The 18,496-nt window shown below is 46.5% G+C and overlaps 1 protein-coding gene across 1 annotated transcript in view; it reads right to left on the bottom strand.

The window, feature by feature from the left end:
• LOC100075826 (IQCJ-SCHIP1 readthrough transcript protein) overlaps positions 1-18,496 on the bottom strand; it is a 759,724-nt gene that overhangs the window by 146,000 nt on the left and 595,228 nt on the right. The window contains 2 exon segments of the mRNA XM_029073274.1: positions 15,694-15,968; positions 15,971-16,349. Of these exon segments, the coding sequence (XP_028929107.1) occupies positions 15,694-15,968; positions 15,971-16,349 (654 nt within the window).

Genomic DNA, 18,496 nt, shown 5'->3' with positions numbered 1-18,496 from the left:
TCTTTAAACCCCAATATTGGGGGCAGGGATTATCTCTATTACTCTGCCCACAGAAAGCACTCAATAAATATGACTGAATGAATGAATGAAAGATGGGGAAATGAATGAGGTGGGAGTCAGAAGGACCTGGGTTCTAATTCTAATGCCCCCCGTCTGCTGTGTAACCTTGTGGTAAGACGTTTAACTTGTAGCTCAGTTATCTCATCTGTAAAATGGGGGGAAGGAGGGTTGAACACTGTGAGTCCCATGTGGAACATTAAATGTGTCCCACCTGATTAGCTTGTAGCTACCCCAGGGCTCAGAACAGTGACTGTAGCATAGTAAGGACTTAACAAATACCACAAAAAAATTAGAACACTGGAGTTTGTTGTACAACAAAACTCAGATAACCACACATCAGAGAGATAAAAGAGATAAAACTCACTGGAGGAAAGTAAATAATTTTCATTCTTTTCATGATAGTCGGTAGGGGAAAAGGATCCTATCTCTCTCTCTATGCACCAAACAGAAATTCTTAACAATTGTTCAGGCTCTCCACTAACTGTCTCCTTTTACTTTTTTGCTCCCTCCTCTCACATCCCACCTGACATTCTTCCTTTCTCCCACATACCCCTCTAAGCTCTACTTTATTCTTAAGCAAATAAAAAGCAGCCTAGCCTAGTGAAAATAGCCCTGCATTTAGATTTGAACCTTTTGTTCACCCCAACCTCAGTCCCACAGCTCTAATATCTATATCCTTAATTTATTTTAATGTCCTCCTCCTCTAGACTTGAAGCTCCTCGTGGGCAGTGAACAACACTAACATATTGTATTTTCCCAAGCACTTAGTACAATGTTCAACACACAGTAAGTATTCAGTAAATATGATTAAAGAGCATGGGCTTGGAATTCAGAGGACCTGGGTTCTAATTCTGACCCTGCCACTTGCCTGCTATGTAACTTTGGGCAAGTCACAACTTGTCAGAGAAGCAGCGTGGCTCAGTGGAAAGAGCCTGGGCTTGGGAGTCAGAGGTCATGGGTTCGAATCCCAGCTCTGCCACTTGTCAGCTGTGTGACTGTGGGCAAGTCACTTCACTTCTCTGTGCCTCAGTTACCTCATCTGTAAAATGGGGATTAACTGTTGGACAACCTGATTACCCTGTATCTACCCCAGTGCTTAGAACAGTGCTCTGCACATAGAAAGTGCTTACCAAATACCAACAAAAACAAACAAAAAAACTTCATTGTGCCTCAGTTTCCTCAATTTCCCCCTACTTAGACTGTGAGCCTCATTTGGAACAGAATCTTTGCCCAACATGATTATGGTGCATCTACCCCAGTGTTTACTGAAGTATCTGACACATGGTAAGTGCTTCACCAAAACCCAATCTCTGGCTTATTGTGCTTTCCCATTTCCCCTCACGGAACTCTCTTCCCCATTTGATTCCTCTCCTAATCCTAATCCTCTCCTAATCCCCTCCTCCTGGTCATGAGATTCCAAAAGGCACCCTTAGTTTCCTTCTATTATATTTTTCCCAAGTACCAAGTACACTGCTCATTAAGTGCTCATTTCTGATAATGGACCAATCTACATTCACTCAACCTATCCCGCCTGGATTACTACATCAGCCTTCTTTCTACAGAAACGATATGGGCATATCACTCACCTTCTCAAAAATCTCCAGTGGTTGCCTACCAACCTCGGTATGAAGCAAAAACAACTCGCTATTGGCTTTGAAGCTCTCCATCACCTTGCCCCCTCTTACTCACCACCCTTCTCTCCTTCGACAGCCCAGCCCACACATTCCGATCTTCTGCCGCTAAACTCCTCAGAGCCCTATTGAAGACTCACCTCCTCCAAGAGGACTTCCCAGACTAAGCCCCCCTTTTCCTCAGCTCCCCCTCCTGTCCCCATTGCCCTGACCGACTCCCTTTGCTCTACCCCCACTCCCCTCCCCACAGCACTTGTGTATATATGTATATATCTATAATCCTATTTATATTAATGCCTGTTTACTTCTTTTGATGTGTATATATCTATAGTTCTATTTATTTATATTGATACCTGTTTACTTGTTTAGATGTCTGTCTCCCCCCTTCTACACTGTAAGCCAGGTATGGGCAGGGACTGTCTCTCTTTATCGCTCAACTGAACTTTCCAAGCGCTTAAATAAAGTGCTCTGCACACAGTAGGCACTCAGTAAATACGACTGAATGAATGAATCGATCATCAATGGACCAGCAGCATTTACTGATCATGTACTGTTCACAGAGCATCATACAAGGCCCTTGAGAGACGCGATGGAGGTAAAAGACACAATCCCTGACCTCGAGAAGTTGACAATCTGTCAGTGGAGACACAAATAAAATAAACTTCGAATAGGAGAAACAAGAGAATGGAAAGATAAATATGTATACAGAATACTGTACCAGGTGTACAGAAAATACTATAGAAGCAAACAGCCAAGGCCTCTATCCTCATATTTCCACTGTGGATGTGTGCAGTGTAGATGATGATAAAGACAGTTCCATCAGTATACATATAACAGTTCCATCCCCTCAGCACTGTACTTGTCGCTCAACTGTATATATCTTCATTACCCTATTTATTTTGTTAATGAGATGTACATCACCCTGATTCTATTTATTTGCTATTGCTTTAATGAGATGTTCTTCCCCTTGATTCTATTTATTGCCATTGTTCTTGTCTCTCTGTCTCCCCCCGATTAGACTGTAAGCCCATCAAAGGACAGGGACTGTCTCTATCTGTTACTGATTTGTACATTCCAAGCACTTAGTACGGTGCTCTGCACATAATAAGCGCTCAATAAATACTATTGAATGAATGAATGAATGAACAGTGGACTGCTTATAACAGTGACCAAAGAGAGCTTATCTGATGGATCTGCACTGAAAGCAATAAAAGCTATTTCCATCCTTCAGTGGGGCAAGGGTCCAGAAGCAAAAATAACTTGAAACTTGAGGTCAAAACATTAAGGTGTAATCCTTTCCTTGCTTTTTCTTTTTTCTTAATGGACTTGAAATTTTAAAAAGAAAAAAAATAACTTTGATGCTTAAAAATAATGAAAAAAACCAAAGAATGGCCAGCACACATATGATCATGGAAGCAGTGTGAGGCAGATGCATTTCACAACAAGGAATACAATATGTATTTGTTTATTTGTAGAAATTATTTGAAAAGGCTTCAAAAATTCATCTGCAAAGCTGCTCTAAATGTAATTCTATTAGCATGGCAAGATTTTTTCAATCTTGAAAATTTTCACCATTTTTTCCTTCCCATATTCAGAGACTTCATTGTGATGAAGTGTCTGAAGGCAGTGAACATCAGTGCTCTGGAGAAATATAATATTTATTTAGGTCATTTCCAATTTTCATTAAAATTCTTACTGGCCTGTAACATGCTTTCTCCTATGCCAGGTTTAATTTAGCACAGGCCTATGGCTAACCTTGTAGTTCTCAATCTCATAGTGAAGTTACCGAAGGAGAGAATTTTTTCAGGTAATTTCTCATCCACACTCAAGTGTCCCATTGGCAAAATGGCACAGTATACAAAAAAAGAAAAGACTACATTCATGTAAGAGTTATTTCCTCAGATACTGATGAATTACAGGAAAAAAAGTAAAGTCCATGCTCTATATCCTGCTCAACAGATGACTCATCAGATGGATTTGTTTTCATTATAATGATAATACCATGGATTTGAACAGTGTTTTTATTTTCCCCCTCCAGACCATAAGCTCATTATGGGCAGGGGACATGTCTGCTAATTCTGTTGTAGTGTACTCTCCCAAAGACTTAGCACAGAGTAAAGCATTCAATAAATAAAACTGATTGATTGAAAGTTATTTTGCATTACTTATTTCATTTGTCCTCACAATAACATCTTGGTGAAATACAGCGAGGCAAGTATAATTATCCTCATCTTCAAATGAGGAAATTAGAACACATTTGCCCATGGTGACACAGCACAGATCAAACTAGAACCCAGGTCCACTGACTCCAGACAATGTACATTCTGTTGACTATATTTAAGGTTGAATCCTCCAAGAAGCACCAACCAGAAAGGGGATTTTTAAAAAGATATCTTGACCTAAACTATCCAATTCTACATTTCATCAACCTCACAAACATACCGATGTTAACAGAACATTTGCATTTTTACAATGTTGTAGTAGTAGAAGTAGATTATCAGAGACTAAATGTGACTACATCATTCAAATGCATTTTTAAAAGAATACTAGAAACCATTTTTTTTAAATTAAATAAAATAGGGCACTTATATATTAATAATAACAACAATAACTGCGGTGTTTGTTGAACCCTATGTGCCAAGCATTGTACTAAGCGCTGGGGTGGATAGAAGCAAGTCGAGTTGGACACAGTCTCTGTTCCACATGGGCTTTGGCCTTAATCCCCCTTTTATGGATGAGGTAACTGAGGCCCAGGGAAGTGAAGTAATTTGCCCAAGGTCACACAACAGACAAGTGGCAGAGCCGGAAATGGAACCCAGATCCTTCTGACTCCCAGGACTGTGCTTTATCCACTAGGCCACATTGATTCCGTCACCAATGCCTGCCCGTCTCACCTTTACAATATCGCCAAGATCCGCCCTTTCCTCTCCATCCAAAAGGCTATCGTACTGGTAGACTCTCATAATATCCCGGCTGGATTATCATGTCAGCCTTCTCTCTGATCTCCCTTCCTCCTCTCTGATCTCCCTTCCTCCTCTGTCTCCCTACTCCAGTCTATTCTTCATTCCGCTGCCCGGATCATCTTCCTGCAGAAAGGCTCTGGGCATGTCACTCCCTTCCTTAAAATCCTCCAGTGGTTGCCTATCAACCTTCGCACAAAACAAAAACTTCTCACTCTGGGCTTCAAGGCTCTCCATCCCCTTGTCCCCTCCTACCCCTCCTCCCTTCTCTCTACTGTCCACCCCGCACGCTCCTCTCCTCTGCCACTCACCTTCTCACCATCCACCGTTCACGCCTATCCCGCCGTCGACCCCCGGTCCACGTCCTCCCGCTGTCCCGGAATGCCCTCCCTCCTCACCTCCGCCAAACTAACTCTCTTCCCCTCTTCAAAGCCCTACTGAGAGCTCACTTCCTCCAAGAGGCCTTCCCAGGCTGAGCTTACTCTTTTCTCTCTGCTCCCTTTCTTCCCCCCTTCTCCTCTCCTTAGCTAAGTCTCCTTTCCCCCCTTTCCCTCTGCTCCTCCCCTTCTCCCTTCTCCTCCCCTCAGCACTGTGCTCATTTGTATATATTTTTATTACCCTATTTATTTTGTTAATGAGGTGTACATCCCCTTGATTCTATTTATTGCAATGAAGTTGTCTTGTTTTTGTCCGTCTGTCTCCCCTGATTAGACTATAAGCCCGTCAATGGGCAGGGATTGTCTCTGTTACCAAATCCTACCTTCCTTAACTTCTATTTTTAACCACTCAATCTCCAAGGGCTCCTTCCCCTCTGCCTTCAAACATGCCCACGTCTCCCCCATCCTAAAAAAACCCGCTCTTGACCCCACTTCCCCCTCCAGTTGTCGCCCTATCTCCCTACTACCCTTCCTTTCCAAAATCCTAGAACGAGTCGTCTACAATCGATGCTTAGAATTCCTTAACTCCCATTCTCTCCTAGGCCCCCTCCAATCTGGCTTCCGTCCCCTCCACTTTACCGAGACTGCTCTCTCTAAGGTCACCCGTGATCTCCTTCTTGCCAAATCCAATGGCTCCTACTCCATTCTGATCCTCCTTGACCTCTCTGCTGCCTTTGACACTGTCGACCGTCCCCTCCTCCTCCATACCTTATCTCACCTTGGCTTCACGGACTCTGTCCTCTCCCGGTTCTCCTCTTACTTCTCTGGCCGGTCATTCTCGGTCTCCTTCGCTGGAGCCTCCTCCCCATCCCATCCTTTAACTGTTGGAGTTCCTCAAGGGTCAGTTCTTGGCCCTCTTCTGTTCTCCATTTACACTCACTCCCTCGGTGAACTCATTCGCTCTCACGGCTTTGACTACCATCTCTACGCAGATGACACGCAGATCTACATCTCCGCCCCTGTCCTCTCCCCCTCCCTTCAGGCTCGCATCTCCTCCTACCTCCGGGACGTCTCCACCTGGATGTCGGCCCGCCACCTAAAACTCAACATGAGCGAGACTGAGCTCCTCATCTTCCCTCCCAAACCCGGTCCTCTCCCAGACTTCTCTATCACCGTGGATGGCACGACCATCCTTCCCGTCTCTCGGGCCCGCGATCTCGGTGTCATCCTTGACTCGTCTCTCTCGTTCACCCCACGCATCCTATCCGTTACCGAGACCTGCCGGTTTCACCTCTACAATATCGCCAAGATCTGCCCTTTCCTCTCCACCCAAACGGCTACCTTACTGTTACGGGCTCTCGTTATATCCCGGCTAGACTACTGTGTCAGCCTTCTCTCTGACCTCCCTTCCTCCTCTCTCGCCCCGCTCCAGTCTATTCTTCACTCCGCCGCCCGGCTCATCTTCCCGCAGAAACGATCTGGGCATGTCACTCCCTTTCTTAAACAACTCCAGTGGTTGCCTATCAACCTCCGCTCCAAACAAAAACTCCTCACTCTAGGCTTCAAGGCTCTCCATCACCTTGCCCCTTCCTACCTCTCCTCCCTTCTCTCTTTCTACCGCCCACCCCGCACGCTCCGCTCCTCCGCCGCCCACCTCCTCACCGTCCCTCGGTCTCGCCTATCCCGCCGTCGACCCATGGGTCACGTCCTCCCGCGGTCCTGGAACGCCCTCCCTCCTCACCTCCGCCAAACTGATTCTCTTTCCCTCTTCAAAACCCTACTTAAAACTCACCTCCTCCAAGAGGCGTTCCCAGACTGAGCTCCTCTTCTCCCTCTACTCCCTCTGCCATCCCCCCTTTACCTCTCCGCAGCTTAACCCTCTTTTTCCCCTTTTCCCTCTGCTCCTCCACCTCTCCCTTCCCATCCTCACAGCACTGTACTCGTCCGCTCAACTGTATATATTTTCGTTACCCTATTTATTTTGTTAATGAATTGTACATCGCCTTGATTCTACTTAGTTGCCATTGTTTTTACGAGATGTTCTTCCCCTTGACTCTATTTATTGCCATTGTTCTCGTCTGTCCGTCTCCCCCGATTAGACCGTAAGCCCGTCAAACGGCAGGGACTGTCTCTATCTGTTGCCGACTTGTTCATCCCAAGCGCTTAGTACAGTGCTCTGCACATAGTAAGCGCTCAATAAATACTATTGAATGAATGAATGATTCTCTACTATAACCGCAATATGCCAACTTTCCATTTTGAGGTCAGGGCAGTGGGGACTGGGAAGGAACAGGCTTCAAAGAAATAACATGCCAGAAAGCAGTCATTTGGGGTCTCTCCAGCCCTGCGTGGAGACCCTCAGGCATTTTTAGAGACCTGGGGTGATTGACACCAGAAGTTAAGCTGTAGGAGCAATCCTGGGCATGAAGCTGACACCTAATAATAATGATAATAGCTGTGGCATTTGTTAAGCACTTGTTTTAAGCACTGGGAGAATACAAGATTATCAGGTCAAGTTACAAGACAATACTGACACTCAAAATTATCTAGCCAGCATTCTAAATTTATCAGAGGATAGAAGAGGAAGGCAATGAGAAGGCTTGAAGACAGGTGGTGGTGACCAATGGCTAACAACTGAGGGTAGAAAGCAATTACAGGTCTAATTTTATTTGCTGGAGTTTGTTCCAATGTCACCAGTGGGATGTCAGACACCAAGAGGTTGAGCTATCTGAGGACATAAAATCCTCTATATGTGGAATCAATCAATTAGTGGTATTTATTGAGCATTTACTGTGTGCAGAACACTGTATTGAGAGCTTGGGAGAGAACAGCAGAGTTGGTAGACATGTTCCCTGCCTACAACAAATTTACAGTCTAGAGGGGACAGTTAGTGTGGATCTTCCAACTGCTGTCATTCATTCAATGGTATTTATTGAGCACTTACTTTGTGCAGAGCACTGTACTAAGCACTTGGGAGAGTACAATACAACAATAAACAATTAGATTATTCCCAAATACCACGGAATTGGCAATTTCCAATTGTCATAGGATGCAAATAAATCACAGTCAGAGGTCGTGGGTTCTAATACCCGCTCCGCCACTTGTCAGCTGTGTGACTTTGGGCAAGTCACTTAACTTCTCTGTGCCTCATTTACCTCATCTGTAAAATGGGGATTAAGGCTGTGAGCCCCACCTGGGACAACCTATCTACCCCAGCGCTGACAACAGTGCTTGGCACATAGCGCTTAACAAATACCATCATTATTATTACTACTCCCCCATCCCTTCTATTACTAGAGGCCTTCTTCTGTCCTTGCCCACTTCTACCTACCACTGTCAGTGCATTCCCCTCCACTCTATGGCATTTTAGTGTACTTTTTAATAGTGTGCTTTGCAAGATATTGGGCTTAGATTCCAATCTCAGAAAATATGTGAGCTGCTTTTCTGACTGTTTTTCAGAGGCTTATCCTCAACAGTGTTGCTGTTTGGATCAGTGAGGTCCTAACCGATTCACATAGGCTAAACCTGGCTTACTGCTCTGAAACTCTCCCCCACCCCCATTTTTCTTCCCTGGGTGTATGAATCCCTGCTTCTGAGTACACCTTCCTTTGTGATGTTTCTGTTTCTGCCACTATTTTTAGACAGGGTTGGAGGTTGGAGCAGTGCCTGGCTCTGACGAGAGGATGTGTGTCTACTGACGCAGTCTAAGTCTTACTGTAGCAGCATGAAACATCCCATGAAAGCACGGTCCAGAAACCCAAGGAAGAAGACACACAAAGAGCTTGACATCTGGAAACTGACCTGGAGGGGTGGTAGGTGGAGACAGTAATGAGCACCTGCCCAACTCTCATTCTAGGTTGCAGCAACCCTCCAATCAATCAATCCACAATATTTATTGAGTGTTTACTGCATACAGTGCATTATACTAAGCGCTTGGGAGACTATAGTACAAGAGTTGACAAACACATTTCTTGTCCATAAGGAGTTTACAATGTAGTGGTGGGGAGACGTTAACATAAATTACAGCTAGGGAATAAGGCCAGAGTAGAAGCATATGTATATGACCCCTGTTGGGCTCGGGGTGGGATAAGTATCAAAGTACTCAAGGTGGTTATAGTATTGTCTGTCTCCCCCTCAAGACATTATGTTCGTTGTGGGCAGGGAACCTGTCTACTAACTCTGTTACACTGTGTGCTCTCCCAAGTGCTTAGTACAGTGCTGCTCTGCACACAGTAAGCACTCAGTAAAAACGATTGATTAACTGATTGTACAGACTGAAGTGCACAGGAATGTAGAAGGGAGAGCTAATGAGTTGGGAGAAAGAACGGTTAGTTAGGGAAAATTTTTTGGAGGAGATATGATTTTAGTAAGGCTTTGAAGATGGAAAGAGTGGTGATCTGTTGGATATGAGGGAAGAATCTGTTGGATTCTTCCAGGGCAGTAAGAGGATGTGGGCAAGCAGTCAGTGGTGAGACATGAGACAGGCACAGTGAGTAGACTGGGGCTAGAGGAGTGAAATGTACAGACTGGGTTATAATAGGGGACTAGTGAGGTTAGGGTGGTGGGGGAGAGTTGATGGAGTACATTAAAGCCAATGGTAAAGAGTTTCTGTTTGACACAGAAATGGATGAGTAACTATTAGAGGTTTCTGAGGAATGGGAAGATATGACTAAGCTCGTTGTGGGCAAGGAATTTGTCTGCCGACTTTGTTATATTGCTATACTGTACTTTCCCAAATGCTTAGTTTGGTGTTCCGCACAAAGTAAGCATTCGATAAATACGATTAATTGAATGATGTGTGTCAAGTGTTTTTCTAGAAAAATGATTCAGAAAGCAGAGAGAAGTAGGGATTGGAGAGGGGAGAAACAAGATACAGAGATGTCAGTGAGGAGGTTGACACAGAAATCAATTTGGGAAATAATAAGTGTTGGATCAGCACGTTGGCAGCTTGGATGGAGAAGAAGAGGGGATTATAGAGGTGTTGTGAAGGTAGAACTGACAGGATTTGGTGACAGATTGAATATGTGGGTTGAATGGGAGATGAATTGAGGATAATGCCAAGGTTATGGGCTTGTGAGACAGGGAAGAGGGTGGCATTATCTACAGTGATGAGAAAGTCAACGGGAAGGGGAGGTTTGAGTGGGAAGATGAGTTTCATTTTGAGCATGGTGCCAAGACTGGCCCAATACTGAGAGGGAAGAGGGGAACAAGCTACAGTCTCTGGGCCTAATTAAAGGCTTTCTTCTTAAAAATACTACAAAGAAATTTTTCTTAATTTTTTCTTCAAAGTCTTTTCACTCTATGATAAACCCAAACGAACAAACACCAAACTGTGCTTCTGGTCTTATTCATGAGACTTGTGGGCAACATACCAATGCTGTAACAGTGGTTTTATTGTCATCTTTGGGGAGGGGAAAGTGACTTTGGAATTCTTCACTACAATGTTAGGGTTCTTTCCTAAAGCAACTTTGTAAACTAATCACTGATATGGTGCAATTATGCCTCATCCCTAAGGTTATGATTGCCGCTTTAAAAACTTAAAACTAGGAGTCCAGTCTAGTTCCTACTTCTTCTGTACAGATTTTAGTTTCATGTTAGATGGACTGAGCTGATTATCAGAGAGTGCACTTTAGTTGTCCTAGGTTGTGTCTTTTAAGTAGCCCTAAATACCACTCTATTTACTGCAAATCCCTTAAAGAAACAAGGTCATCTGTTCTATAAAACAAATAAATTCCCACTTCCTAGAGGTCCTTCGATTGCATCATCTACTGTGACCAGATTTTTCTCTTCCCACTAAACCCTACTGTCACTCCCAAATTTCTCTCATCCCCGTAATCACCATGACCCTGACTTTAGGGAATAAATAGTAACAAGAAGACTTAAAGAGACTTTCAGTAGCTCAGGCTCCTTCCTTTGTAAAAATAAATAAATAAAAAGCACTATCAAAAGAAAAACACCCTTGCAAAGTATGCTTGTTCTCAAAGCATGCCTACTAATGAGCTTTCCATATTGTGAGAAATTTGTTCTAAGGTCAGTGCCTGGCATTTGAGAAGGAGTCCAAATAGTAGTGGTGGCAGTAATTGCTTTTACTGAGGATCCTCTGCGTGCGACACTCTGAACTGAGTCCTTGGAAAGTACAAAAAGTGCCACAATCCCTGCCCACAAGGAGTTTATACTCTAATGGGTAATATATGTCCTTTATGGGTAGGCCTGCACAATAATCAGCTTGTTCAAACTTTCAGGCTAAACCAACCAAAGCCTCGCTAACATTTTGTGGTGAGCTGGGATCGGAACTACCAACTCAGTTGTACTGAACTCTCCCCCAAGCACTTGAGTACACTGCTCTGCATACAGTAAACCCTCAATAAATACCATTAATTGGCTGATTGATTTGAGTGGCTAATTTAAAAAGAATCCCGGGAAATGCCTTCCCTAGAAACAGGACCTGGATTCAATCCTCTCAATTTTTTCAATACTATAATTTTCACCTAATCGATGTTGCATGAATAACACTTCCAGACACTCCTGCCCATGGGTGGGAAAAGAGTTTCTGCACAGTTATCATCCTATATCTTTAATTTAATGTCTCTCTCCCTCTCAAGACTGTAAACACCTTGGGGGCAGGGGTCGTGCTCTACCCCTCTATAATAATAATAATAATGATGATGGTATTTGTTAGGCGCTTACTATGTGCCAAGCACTGTTCTAAGTGCTGTGGTAGACACAAGGTTATCAGGTTATCCCAGGTGGGGCTCACAGTCTTAATCCCCATTTTCCAGATGAGGAAACTGAGGCACAGAGAAGTTAAGTGACTTGCCCCAGGTCACACTGCTGACAAGTGGCAGATCTGGGATTAGAACCTACGACCTCTTACTCCCAAGACAATGCTCTTTCCATTAAGCCAAGACTGTAAACTTGTTGTGGGCAGGGAATCTGACTTTTTATCGCTGTACTGTACTCTCCCAAGCGCTTAGTACAGTGCTCTGCACACAGAAAACACTCAATAAATACGACTGAACGAATGACACTATCGTGCTGTGCTCTCCTTAGCCCTTAGTATAGTGCTCTGCATACAGTAAGAGAGGGGAAAAATACCTTTGATTGACTGACTGACTGATCAAGGTGAGGACTGATCCTGGGAATCAATCAATGCTATTCATTGAGTGTTTATTCTGTGCAGTAGACTGTACTAAACACTTGGTGAGTACATCAGATTCGGTAGACATGATCTCTGCTCTTAGGGAACTTACAATCTAGTAGGGGAGATACACAGTAAAATAAACTACAGGTAGTAATAGAGTATAAGCAAGGTTCACAGAGGCCATGGGGTCTGGTCATGGGGAGTGAAGGTGATGAAGTCTGACATTCTCTCACTGGCCATGCCATCTGACTTTCCCCAAGACCCCATTGGCCCATCCCTCTTGCTGCCACACTACACTGTCAAACTATTATTTTGCAAAGAAAAAAACCCCATAATTTTGTTCATAGTATGAGAGTCTTTAGTTTCCACTGAAAAATTTCACGTTTTCCAAGACAAGTAGCTCTGACATTCTCCTGAAACAGTCAATGTGAGATCTACACATTAGACTGTAAGCTTGGTATGGGCAGGGAACATGTCCACTAATCCTGTTGCACTGTACTCGCCGAAGTACTTAGTATAATGCTCTGCACAGAGTAAGTGCTCAATAAGTACCACTGAGTGCTTTGCAGTACTCTGGAAAGGCCAAAAGCTGGATTCTTCCAGCATATATACAGTTAAGAGCCGGGCAGTAGTCATTTATTTTCTCATCCCCGATGTCAGAAGTGCACACACCCAATTTCTAGTAGCCGAAGGGCCCTTAAATATCAAAATAACACCTTCGCTGCAAACGTTTTCCGGAGCTAACAGTCATCAAAGACAGGTTGAAAAAGTCTGCCCCTTACGGGCATATAAGCCATCGTTCCAACTGTTGCACAGCCTTAACTCACACAGGCAGCCGTTCTTCAAAACATTCATTCATTCAATCGTGTCTATTGAGTGGTTACTGTGTGCAGAGCACTGTGCTAAACGCTCGGAAAGTACAATACAGCAATAAAGAGGGACAATCCCCGCCCACAATGGGCTCACGGCCTAGAGACAATGAAAGACGCATGTCTTCCTCCCGAGGCCAAAAAACTTGATTACCTTGTATCTACCTCAGCGCTGGGAACAGTGCTAGGCACCTAGTAAGCGCTTATGTGGCTTAGTGGAAAGCGCCCGGGCTTGGGAGGCAGAGGACGTGGGTTCTAATCCCACCTCCACCACCTGTCTGCTGTGTGATGCTGGGCAAGTCACTTCACTTCTCTGTGCCTCAGTTATCTCAACTGTAAAATGGGGATTAAAAGTGTGAGCTCCACGTGGGATAACCTCATGACCCTGGATCCAGCCCAACATTTAGAAGAGTGCCTGGCACATTGTAAGTGTTTAACAAATACCATCAGTATTATTATAACAAATACCATCGTTATCATTATTATTAGGACGGGCAAACCACCATCACCGACCCCTGACACCCCGGGGCTCCTGAATTCATTCAATAGTATTTATTGAGCACTTACTATGTGCAGAGCACTGTACTACACGCTTCATGCCAGGCAGCAGCTGCTAAGAGGGAACTGGAAGTGCCTCTGTCCTGACCCCAAGGGCCTACACACGAGCAGGGCGGTCTAGACGGTGGACAGGGCACAAATCTCACCCTGATCCTCCCAACAGGGCTGGTCCCTGGAACCTATTCCCCGGCCTAACAATAGCCAAATTGTACTTTCCACGTGCTTAGTCCATTCAATAGTCCAGGGCTCTGGACACAGAAAGCGTTCAAAAAATACAACTGAATGAATGAGCCTCGACTGCAGAAAGACCCGGGAAAGCCGAAGCACGTGAGGTAGCTCGGGCTTAGAATACTTTGCACAGGTCACTGCGGGGTAGTTTGACTCCCCACCCCCCCAAAATAATAATAAATGCATATTCCCCCATTGTCGTTAGCAAGACAAAGATCACATCCACCAAACTAGCTTTCTTCCCCCCCTTCGAAGCCCTACTGAGAGCTCACCTCCTCCAGGAGGCCTACCCAGACTGAGCCCTTCCTTTTCTTCTGCTCCCCCTCCCATTGCCCCGACTCCCACCTTCTGCTCCACACCCTTCCCCAGCCCCACAGCACTGGTGTATATTTGTACATATTTATCATTCTATTTATCTCATTAACGATGCGTATATATCTCAAATTGTATTTACTTTGATGCTATTGATGCTTGAGAAGCAGCGAGGCTCAGTGGAAAGAGCCCAGGCTTGGGAGTCTGAGGTCGTGGGTTCTAATTCTGGCTCCACTACTTGTCAGCTGTGTGACTTTGGACAAGACACTTCACTTCTCTGTGCCTCAGTTACTTCATCTGTAAAATGGGGATTAAGACTGTGAGCCCCACGTGGGACAACCTAATCACCTTGTATCCCCCCCAGTGCTTAGAACAGTGCTTTGCACATAGTAAGTGCTTAACAAATGCCCTCATTATTATTATTATGTCTACTTGTTTTGTTTTGCTGTCTGTCTAGACTGTGAGCCCTCTGTTGGGTCCGGACTGTTTCTGTAGCCGAACTGTACTTTCCAAGCGCTTAGTCCAGTGCTCTGCACCTAGTAAGCACTCAATATTAGTAATAATAACGATGGCATTTGTTAAGCACTTACTAGGTGCAAAGCACTGTTCTAAGCGCTAGGGAGGATACAAGGTGATCAGGTCGTCCCACGTGAGGCTCACAGTCTTAATCCCCATTTTACAGATGGGGTAACTGAGGCCCAGAGAAGTTAAGTGACTTGCCCAAAGTCACACAGCTGACAAGCCTCACGTGGGACAACCTGATGACCCTGTATCTCCCCCAGCGTTCAGAACAGTGCTCTGCACATAGTAAGCGCTCAATAAACACTACTGAATTGTCTTGAATTGTCTTGTTTCGCTCTGCACACAGTAAGCGCTCAATAAATACTATGGAATGAATGAATTGGGCAGGGGTGGTCCTTCTCTGTTGCCCAATCGTCCATTCCAAGCGCTCAGTCCAGTGCTCTGCACCTAGTAAGAGCTCAATAAACACTATTGAATTGTCTTGAATTGTCTTGTTTTGCTCTGCACATAGTAAGTGCTCAGTCAATACTATTGAATGAATGAATTGGGCAGGGATGGTCCTCTGTTACCCAATGGTCCATTCCAAGCGCTCAGTCCAGTGCTCTGCACCTAGTAAGGGCTCAATAAACACTATTGAATTGTCTCGAATTGTCCTGTTTTGCTCTGCACATGGTAAGCACTCAATAAATACTATCGAATTGTCTTGTTTTGCTCTGCACATAGTAAGCGCTCAATCAATACTACGGAATGAACGAATTGGGCAGGGATGGTCCTTCTCTGTCGCCCAATGGTCCATTCCAAGCGCTCAGTCCAGTGCTCTGCACCTAGTAAGCGCTCCCTAAATAGTACTGAACGAATGGATGGATTTCCAGGGGAGGGACGGCCTCCCCCGGCCTAGCACCATCTCTCTCCTCCGCCGGGAAAATGCCAGGCAAGGGAGCGTCCGTCCGGCTCCACTCCGCTCCCTCCGAACGGGAAAGCCGAGCGCAAGAGAAGCCACCCCGCCGCAAGAGAAGGAAGGACCGGCCAACTTACTGAAGTGGAGTTACTTTTGGAGCGGCTCTGGTTCCTCCCCTGCTGCTGCTCCTGGAACTGTAATCCCGCCAGGTGCTTTTCCAAAGCTTCCCAATCCATAGTGGGGAGCGGGGGTTCCTCCTTCGGGCCGCTCCCGGGCCCCGAGGGGGGAGAAGAGGAGGAGGAGGAGGAGGAAGAGGAGGAGGAAGGCAGCCTCTGCGGAGGACTGTGCTGGACGCCCGCCCTCCCCGCCGCGTTGCCGTTGTGCTGGACGTCCGGGGGGTCGCGCACATAGCCGGGGGGCGCGGGGGCGGCATGACGGTGACGGGGCCGCCCGCGGGGGGCTTCACATCCTCCAGCTCCCGAGCTAAACTCCTCCGGTCGGCGGGGCGATCATCACCGGCGGCGGGGGAGCCCCCGTCCTCCTCCTCCTGGCTGTCCTCCCATTCCTCCTTCTTGTAGACCTGGAAGTCCTCCTCCTCCTCCTCCTCGTAGTCCTCCAGGGCAGCCACCAAGTCCAGGCTGCCGGGGGAGGAGGAGGAGGATTTGCACTCGGAGCAGGGGGTGACTTTGTTGGAGTTGGATTGCGAGCTGGAGCTGCTGCTGCGGCTGCTGCTGCTGCTGCTGCTGCTGCTGCAGGCGTCGCTGCCTAAATCCATCCCATCCTCTCGGTAATCCTGGGCCGGCGGGAGAAGGCGCGGGGACAGAGACACAGAAAAGAAAAAAGCTGAGCGCCGGGGCCGACGGGGAAACCGGGCTTCGGCTCCAGGCGGAGAAGAAACCCGTCCCCTGGGGAGAAAGGAGGAGAGGGGAGCCCCCCGACTCTGTGCGAGACCTCCCCACTTGCAAAGGGGGAAGGGGGAGGGGGGGGGGTGTCTTTATTGGGAGGGGGGAGGGGATGGGGAGGTCCCCGCCAGCCACTTTTCACACCGTTAAGGACTGGCAGGGGAGCGCCCAGGGTTTTGCATTTAGCCTCCGGCTCTTCCCTCCCCCGCCTCCTCTCCAACCCCACCCCGCCCCGCCCCCGGGGTCCGGCTGGGGGGCGGCACTTGGTGATGCACACTCCGCCCCCGACCAGCCCGCCGCGGGGGCGGGGAGGCGCCCGGCTCCCTCCCGCTGCTGCAACTACTGCTGCTGCTGCAGCTGCTGCTGCAACTGCTGCTGCTCCTGCAACTGCTGCTGCAGCTGCAGCTGCTGCAGCACCTCCCCCCGCGGGGCTCGCGGGGCGGGGTTTTAACTCTCCGCCTGCGCTCTGCACCCCCCGGCCCGGCCGCGCCTCCGCTCCGGGTTTTCGCCGCCTACGGAGCATGCGCAGAACCGCTCCCGCTCCGGTCTCCCGCGCCGGGTTTTCGCTGCGGCCGCCCCGGGGTCGCGCCCGGGATCCCTTGGGAATGATGATAATAATAATAATAATAATAATAATGATGATGATGGCTAATAGGGGTGGGATTTGTTAAGCGCTCACTCTGTGCCACGCACTGTACTGAGCAATGGGGTGGACCCAAGCAAATAATAATAATGATGATAATAATAATAATGTTGGGATTTGTTAGGCGCTCACTATGTGCCAGGCACTCTACTGAGCAATGGGGTGGACACAAGCAAATAATAATAATGTTGGGATTTGTTAGGCGCTCACTGTGTGCCAGGCACTCTACTGAGCAATGGGGTGGACACAAGCAAATAATAATAATGTTGGGATTTGTTAGGCGCTCACTATGTGCCAGGCACTCTACTGAGCAATGGGGTGGACACAAGCAAATAATAATGTTGGGATTTGTTAGGCGCTCACTATGTTCCAGGCACTCGACTAAGCAATGGGGGAATAATAATAATGTTGGGATTTGTTAAGCGCTCACTATGTGCCAGGCACTCTACTGAGCAATGGGCTGGACACAAGCAAATAGTAATGTTGGGATTTGTTAAGCGCTCACTATGTGCCAGGCACTCTACTGAGCAATGGGCTGGACACAAGCAAATAATAATGTTGGGATTTGTTAAGCGCTCACTATGTGCCAGGCACTCTACTGAGCATTGGGGGAGAAATAATAATGTTGGGATTTGTTAAGCGCTCACTATGTGCCAGGCACTCTACTAAAAGCAATGGGGGAATAATAATAATGTTGGGATCTGTTAAGCGTTCACTATGTGCCGGGCACTCTGCTAAGCAATGGGGTAGACACAAGCAAATAATAATAATAATAATATTGGGATCTGTTAAGCACTCACTGTGTGCCAGGCACTGTACTAAACACTGGGGTGGACACAAGCAAATAATGATAATGTTGGGATCTGTTAAGCACTCACTATATGCCAGGCACTGTACTAAGCAATGGGTTGTATGCAAGCATATAATAGTAATAATAATGGCGGGATTTGTTAAGCACTCACTACGTGCCAGGCACTCTACTAAGCAATGGGGTGGACACAAGCAAATAATAATAATGATGTTGGGGTTTGATAAGCACTTACTATGTGCCAAGCACTGTTCTAAGCACTGGGGGAATAATAATAATGTTGGTATTTGTTAAGCATTTACTATGTGCCAAGCACTGTTCTGAGCACTGGGGTAGATACAAGGTCATCACATTGTCCCATGTGGGGCTCACAGTCTTCATCCCCATTTTACAGATGATGTAACTGAGGCACAGAGCAGTGAAGTGACTTGCCCAAGCTCACACAGCCGAAAAGTGGCAGAGCCGGGATTAGAACCCACGACTTTTGACTCCCAAGCCCGTGCTCTTTCCACTAAGCCATGCTGCTTCTCTACAAGGTCATCAGGTTGTCCCACGTGTGGCTCACATTCTTCATCCCCATTTTTCAG

Source organism: Ornithorhynchus anatinus, chromosome 1 (genome assembly GCF_004115215.2).
Source record: "Ornithorhynchus anatinus isolate Pmale09 chromosome 1, mOrnAna1.pri.v4, whole genome shotgun sequence".
Lineage (NCBI taxonomy): Eukaryota > Metazoa > Chordata > Mammalia > Monotremata > Ornithorhynchidae > Ornithorhynchus > Ornithorhynchus anatinus.
The sequence above is the reverse complement of the archived record's forward strand: the minus strand, read 5'-3'. Positions and strand labels throughout refer to the sequence as shown.